A 7,194-nucleotide genomic window follows, 5' to 3' on the forward strand; every position below is an offset into this window, starting at 1 on the left:
CGGGGGCCCAGGACCAGCCTGGGTTTTCTGATCACCCTTTCCTGAAGATAAGAAGATAGATTCAAAGCAATGCCTGGCCTCCTGCTCTCCTCTGGGGCAGCCTCTTCCAAGCAGTTTCCGGTTCAGCTCCAAGGCTGGCAGCAGGACCCATCCCGGGGAGGAATTTGGTTTGGCCAGGTGTTCCCCATGTCCGGTGATGAGTCCCACCTTGAGAATTACTGAAGACTAGGAAGCTCACTCAGGGCCCTTCCCACAGCTCGCCTACATTCAGTGGTCATGCACGCCTCCGTAGTCTACTGATATTCTGTCTCATTCCCAGACCCTGTTTCAGAAAAGCTGTCCTGGGCTTTAGTTCAGACTGTGTGGTGGTCATTTTCCTCTTCCCTGTGTCCAAACCGAAAGGTCCCAGGCTCTGTGGATAGGGTCAAAGCTGTGATAGGAAGGATTAAGGTTAGACTCTGGGATGTTAGCCCCGAAAGAAAGAATTCTCAAGTTAGTGTCTATGAAAGGCTGGCATTGTTTGGTGGTGTCCCGAAGTGGTGTTTCTCTGTCTTTCCTGAGGACAGGCTGTCACAGACGAGGGGTGTCACAGGCGAGGAGGCACAGTAGATGGGCTGTACCACAGTGGTCTCCTGCCAGTGATACCCCATTGATTGGAGTATCCATGCCCTGCCGTGGGTGCATTCTGGGCCAGGGCGCTCCCTCCCACTGTGGGATTTTGAGGGTGAGGACACTGGATGGGGGTGGAGGCCATCTTCTAATACTCTGGTTGCTCCCCTCTAGGTCTCTGATGATGAATACACCAAACTTCTCCATGATGGGATCCAGCCTGTGGCTGCCATTGACTCCAACTTTGCCAGTTTCACCTATACCCCTCGCTCTCTGCCCGAGGATGACACTTCCATGGTGAGCTGGCCCTCCCCCCATTTGACTGCATAGGTGGAGGGTGTACAGCCAGAGATTTAAGTTAGATGTGGATAGGAACTTCCTGGCAAGACAGAGTCATCACCAAAGGCTAGAGAGCCTCCCTGAGAGATGGAGTGGGCATGTGGTCTGCCGGTGTGGGCCACAGGGCCTGCCCAGGGCTCAGTGGCTGGACTGGGTGATCGCCAAGGGCTGCTCCAGAGCCCACAATGCCTGGGGCACGTGGCCTCAGGGTTGGTGCCTCCCTCCCTAGCTTTCTAAGATTTTGTGTGAGTTTGGTTCCAAGAGTTCTTCAGTCCCATTTCTAAAAGTTTGTGGCTCCGAGAATGCTTGTCTCTACCATTTTATGGTTCTCCAGTTCAGATCTAAAGTTCTAAGATTCCAAAAGTTTGGAAGCTTCAAGAAGGGGCAAGGCAGGGGACCCATTTTGAAACAGACAGTCCCTCTGAATCCTCCCTTCTACTCTCTCCAGGCCATCCTGAGCATGCTGCAGGACATGAATTTCATCAATAACTACAAAATTGACTGCCCAACTCTGGCCCGGTGTGTGCCCCAGCCCTCCCCTCCACGTGCAGGCAGCCCTGGTCTTTGCCTCCCTCTGTCCTCTACTCTCACATCCATTGCCCCAGCATTCTGGGAAGGGGTCTCTGTGGACGACTAGGAGTGGCCCAGTCTGTGGGAGTGGAGAGGATCCGTGAGTGAGAGGCAATTCACAGGCACTGGGACCATGAGTAAAGGGAAGGAATGGGGCAAGGCACAGCCTGAAGGGCTTCCTGAAAGAGGAGAGCCTGAGGCCCCTCTGCTGCCCTCTCCCCTCCGCCAGGTTCTGTTTGATGGTGAAGAAGGGCTACCGGGATCCCCCCTACCACAACTGGATGCATGCCTTTTCTGTCTCCCACTTCTGCTACCTGCTCTACAAGAATCTGGAGCTTACCAACTACCTCGAGTGAGTGTCTGCACTGACCCCCAAGTCTGGCAGCTGTTACAGTCCCCTGCTTTGGGATAGGGGAGGCACCTAAGGATGACAGGCACTTTACATACACCACCTCCCACGATCCTCTTAATGGTTCTGAGGAAGGCTACATTGCCCCATTTTCCAGGTGGGACTTGCTCACAGTCACATGTCCCATACTCATGGAGCAGTGAGCCTGTCAAACTCCAAACCAGGGCTGCTTTCCCAGAAGGGGACCCAGGTGTCCCCGGCTCCTGTCTGGTGGCTCCTGGACATCTCATGCAGCCGTTCTTCCTCTGGATGTGTGGAAGGGGCCTGACCTCCCTCTCCCCTCTGCCTCCCAACCAGGGACATCGAGATCTTCGCCTTGTTTATTTCCTGCATGTGTCATGACCTGGACCACAGAGGCACAAACAATTCCTTCCAGGTGGCCTCGGTAAGATTCTGCCCTCCTCAGAGTGGGCACCCTCCTCAGGGCATCTGGGAGTCTCATTCCTCCAGCCTGAGGAGAGATGGGAGCTGGTGGGACCGGGAGCCGGTTTGGAGATGGGAGGAGGCTCTCCAAGGCTTTGGCTGGGCTCTGAGATGGGGGAATGGTGAGGGCAGGGAGGACAGGGCAATGCCTAGCCTAATATGGCAGGCACTTGCATCTGGATGTAAGGAGTAATGGAGATTTCCCGGGATTTTCCAGAAATCTGTGCTGGCTGCTCTCTACAGCTCCGAGGGCTCTGTCATGGAGGTACCACCATTCTGCCCAATATCCCTGTGCCCATCATCCTCTTAAGGCTGATGACTTACATAGTTAGACCATGACCCAGCTCCTCCTGTTCCCAAGCCGTGCTCTCCAGACAGGCTGTGAGAGCTGTAGCCATACCCCAGGGCATGTCGGGCTCATTTTGCTGGATGGGCTCAGAGGGGTGCAGGTGTGGATGGGGATGTGGATCAACCTGAAGGTCCTGCCCGAGCCCAGGTTTGCACAGGGAGAACTTGTATTTAGCATGTCTCTCTTGGCATATCTGGGAACACCCTGTTCCACCCCCACTCCACCAGGCCTGGGATGGCTCCACCTCCCGTCACACCCAGTTTTGCCTTAGGTTGTTTGAATTGTGTCTGCCCACCCCAGGAGGGGAGCCTCCTGGGGCAGGGACAAAATCTGAGACCTCTCTGAACTCCCTGCACTTGGCATGGGGTCTGGCACAGAATAGGAGCCAAACCTGGGACAAGGTCACCTTGCCCCCTGCTGCCCCCTACAACATCCCTCTGGAGACTGCCCCTGCTTGCATACCCCTGGGAGATGAGGGGCTCACTCCCTCCCACGAGGCCTTGTGGCAGCCCCACTTCTGCCCTCTGCGTTCTGTGCTCAGCCTGCTCCTTCTCTCAATGACAGCCCTTCAGCATCTGGAGACAGGGGCCTTGCCCTCACCTCATCACTGCCTTTCTTTGTCAGCAAACAAATGTTTGCTGCATGAATTAGTGTCTAGGACTCCAATGGATCATTTCAGAATCATTCCGGTTTGAGAAGTCCTCAGAGCTTGCCTTGTCATGTCCCTTCATGTGACAGCTGAGGGATCTGAAGCTCAGAGCCTGCGAGGACTTGCCCAGGGTCACACAGAGGGCTGAAACAGAACCCAGAAAGGGAACTAGGACCCCCGACTCCCCGTTTCTGCCTGCTCTGCTCACCTTGGGGGCTGGGGCTGCACCGGTCCTGCTCCCTCTCTTGGCATCAGTGGTCAGCAGAGCCCCCGGCCCCAGCTGGGCCCCCATCATTCCTCTCCCCACAGAGGCACCACTTCGCTCAGGCCATCGCCATCCTCAACACCCATGGTTGCAACATCTTTGACCACTTCTCCCGGAAGGTGATGGGGCCAGGGTTGGGGGTGAGGGAGTGGGAGCCCAGAGCTGGCCTGAGGCAGGAGAAGGAGCCGAGGGAGTGGGTGGGGGTGTCTGACAGGAGGCCCTGACACCTCCTCGCTCCCCTGCCCACCCTGGCCCAGGACTATCAGCGTATGCTGGACCTGATGCGGGACATCATCTTGGCCACCGACCTGGCCCACCACCTCCGCATCTTCAAGGACCTCCAGAAGATGGCCGAAGGTGCCTGTCTTTAACCCCAGACCTTCGAGTTGGGAAAGGACCACCAAGAGGGGGATGTGCTGAGAGAGACCTACTCTCTCCAGCATCAACCCACCAAACCCAGGCAGATGCAGCACCTACCCTTCGGCTCCCACCCAGGGTGCCGAATTTCATGGACCACATAGGTGGGCCCTGGGGACCTTGCCCTCAGAGAGAGGGGGTGGGGCCTCCTCTCCTTGACCACACACTCTCCCCAACAGTGGGTTATGACCGAACAAACAAGCAACACCATAGCCTCCTCCTCTGCCTCCTTATGACCTCCTGTGACCTCTCTGACCAGACCAAGGGCTGGAAGACTACGAGGAAGATCGCAGTAAGTGCTGCCCCTCCCTGGGAGGGTGCAGGCTGCGCACCCCGCCAAGTTCTGTGTGGCTCCTGCATCTTGCTCACCCTCTCTGTGCTGAGCTCAGCCTGGCTATATTTTGGGGAGACAGAAACCTAGACCACCTCAGGGTGCCAGATGGGGAGATTCAGAAAGGGGCATGGACTCACCAGGGGTCACACAGCAAGTCAGTGGCTGGCGGAAGGTGGACCAGAACCCAGCCACTCCTCCCGATCTGGGCTATCCCCCTGCCAAACTGGGGATGGTGCGGACAGACCCTGAAGGAGGGCTGAGGGATGCCTCAGTTCGCCAGTTTGGGAATGGGCTGTAGAGGAGCTCAGGTGGACGGATTCCACACACAAGTTGTGATGAGAGTGTTGGCCTTTCAGGAGCTGATCTACAAAGAGTTCTTCTCCCAGGGAGACTTGGTAAGTGGGGAGTGACTGCTGGTGTCAGGTTGTGGGGAGAGGGATCCTGGGCTGGGGCTGGGAGGGGCTGGGTTAGCTTCATCCTGGTACCTGATGGAGGGAGGAGGGGACCAGGCCTGATGACTCGCTGCCCGCAGGAGAAGGCCATGGGCAACAGACCGATGGAGATGATGGACCGGGAGAAGGCCTACATCCCTGAGCTGCAGATCAGCTTTATGGAGCATATCGCGATGCCTATTTACAAGTGAGAGAGCTCAGGGGGTCGGCCGGGGGTAGGGGGGGACAGGGCTGGCTGTGGCAGTCACAGCAGATGCAGGTGCTATCTCCTGTGGGCCCATAAACGGGCCCTTCACTCCATTTTCTCCTTGAGCGTCCAGTCCTATGCCTCACACTCTCGTGGAAGTTCTTCCTGCGGTAGAGCCCTAATCCTTCTTGCTACTCACAGTCTGATTTGTGACCCTGTCCATGTCCGTTTGCACCCCCAGGCTGCTGCAGGACCTGTTCCCCAAGGCGGCAGAGCTATATGAACGTGTGGCCTCTAACCGTGAGCACTGGACCAAAGTGTCTCACAAATTCACCATCCGCGGCCTCCCGAGCAACAACTCGCTGGACTTCCTGGATGAGGAGTACGAGGTGCCTCAGCTGGATGGCACTGGGGCCCCTGTCAATGGCTGTTTCAGCCTTGATGCTGAGTGAGCCCCCCCCCCTCCCCAGGACCCTTCCCTGCCCAGGCCTCCTCTCACAGCCCCCCACTGGCCTGGCCGGGTGCCCTGGGACCAGAGCCACGGGTCCTAGGTTCTAGACCAGGACTTACCATGTGACCCTGAGCAAGTACCGACCTTTCTGGGCCTCAGCTTTCCTGTCTGTGTAATGGAAGCAAGACTTCCAGCCTCACCAAGATTTTGTCATTTGTCCTCTGAGAGCACAGGGGTGACTGATGAGCAGCGAGCCCTGCTCTGCACTTCTGACCACATCTTGGCAAATCCTCCCCAGCCACTCCTCTGAGGCAGCCTGGATGGTCTCTTCTGGGCCCCATTCCTGCCCCATTAGATCTGTGCCCTCTTCCCTCTCCAGGGTCCTCATGCAAGGAGAAGGTGGGACATCTGAATGAGCAGAGAATAGGTCTTAGAAACAGTCATTAGCTCTGCTGGACAACTAGAAATAGCCACGGGGCCACTGAAGGTGCCCCTTAGGATCGCCACATACTTATGGTGGGCACTGGGACCTGGGGAGCTGCCAGAGGGGCATCTCAGTGCTTTGGGCAGAGGGGGGTCAGGGAGAAAGCAGGATAGGAATGGTGGGCAGGAAGGATCCCAGGGCTGGAAGACAGGCTCCAATTGAGTCAATAATTCTTCCCCTGGCTGTGTGACCCTGGGCAAGTGACTTCCCCTATCTAGGTGAGACAGGAGGGTGGGACAATCTGTTTTCTAAGACCCCTTTTAGATCAAAGTCCCCATGGCTCTGTGGAGTCCCAGGAGAAGCCATGGAATGTCCCTGCCACCCTAGGGCAAAGAGCCAACCCTGAGTCCTTCAGTGGCCCCCTGAGTGTCCCCCCCCCCCGACTTAGTCCAAGCCCCTTCCCCATTCCTGCAGCCAGAGAGGGCTGCCTCAGCCCTGACAGGGCCGACTGGCAGGGCTCCTATCTTCTTCAAGGCCATATCTACCCGTGCCCTGGGGCTTGGGAGACCCCCCATAGGGCTGGGCTTCTTGGGTCAGCCCGGCTGCTGGCATCTCCCTTCTCTGTTTTGTTCTGTATGTGTTGTGGGGTGGGGGGAGGGGGGCCACCTGCCTTACCTATTCTGAGTTGCCTTTAGAGAGATGCGTTTTTCTAGGATTCTGTGCAACTGTTGTATATGGTCCCGTGGGCTGACCGCTTTGTACATGAGAATAAATCTATTTCTTTCTACCAACCCTCCCCCTTGGGGCTATTTCCAGATATTGTACTTGGGGATGAGGGGAACAGAACTGGGGTAGGCAAATGCCCTTTAGAACTCCTTGGCTACTGGAGCCTCCAGCCCTTGTGTCTAGCCCCTCTTATAGGAGAGTCACAGACCTCCTGTGCCAGACTGTAGGGGCTTAGAGATATGGCGGCAGATGAGGAGACCTGGGCATGGAGCAGTGAGAGGGCATGTTGGCTGGCAGAGATTGTGGACTAGAAAGAAAAGAATTGAGGGGCTTAAGCAACCAAGGAGGCTGCCTGGAGGAGGCAGCCTAAAGCTCCTCCTAAACCCTCTGTCTTCTGGCTTGCTGGTCATGAATACCCATATAGCCAGGGCCTGGGCCTCTGAACCCCCTCCTTTCTTCCCTATCTGTGTCCCCATAAATCCTCCCGTGAGTCTGACTGTACACCAGATGCAACCCTGGGTTGTGTCTATGGAGTTAGTTCCCTGCTCTTCTGGTTGTGAGAGTGTTTGCCTCTGCACAGATAGAGAGGG

At 56.6% G+C, this 7,194-nt stretch overlaps 1 protein-coding gene across 3 annotated transcripts in view; it reads left to right on the forward strand.

Annotated features, from left to right (window-relative positions):
• Positions 1 to 6,669, forward strand: part of PDE2A (phosphodiesterase 2A) — a 94,316-nt gene extending 87,647 nt beyond the window's left edge. For all 3 annotated transcript variants that reach the window (XM_043580325.1, XM_043580323.1, XM_043580324.1), the window contains 11 exons: positions 784 to 906; positions 1,397 to 1,467; positions 1,748 to 1,870; positions 2,225 to 2,312; positions 2,568 to 2,615; positions 3,658 to 3,732; positions 3,871 to 3,970; positions 4,210 to 4,322; positions 4,721 to 4,759; positions 4,897 to 5,003; positions 5,245 to 6,669. In XM_043580325.1, coding sequence (XP_043436260.1) covers positions 784 to 906; positions 1,397 to 1,467; positions 1,748 to 1,870; positions 2,225 to 2,312; positions 2,568 to 2,615; positions 3,658 to 3,732; positions 3,871 to 3,970; positions 4,210 to 4,322; positions 4,721 to 4,759; positions 4,897 to 5,003; positions 5,245 to 5,455 — 1,098 coding nt within the window. In that variant the 3' untranslated portion in view covers positions 5,456 to 6,669. The remainder of the gene's footprint in view (positions 1 to 783; positions 907 to 1,396; positions 1,468 to 1,747; positions 1,871 to 2,224; positions 2,313 to 2,567; positions 2,616 to 3,657; positions 3,733 to 3,870; positions 3,971 to 4,209; positions 4,323 to 4,720; positions 4,760 to 4,896; positions 5,004 to 5,244) is intronic.
• Positions 6,670 to 7,194: the final 525 nt, after the last annotated feature.

The sequence above is a fragment of the Prionailurus bengalensis genome, chromosome D1 (assembly GCF_016509475.1).
Source record: "Prionailurus bengalensis isolate Pbe53 chromosome D1, Fcat_Pben_1.1_paternal_pri, whole genome shotgun sequence".
NCBI lineage: Eukaryota > Metazoa > Chordata > Mammalia > Carnivora > Felidae > Prionailurus > Prionailurus bengalensis.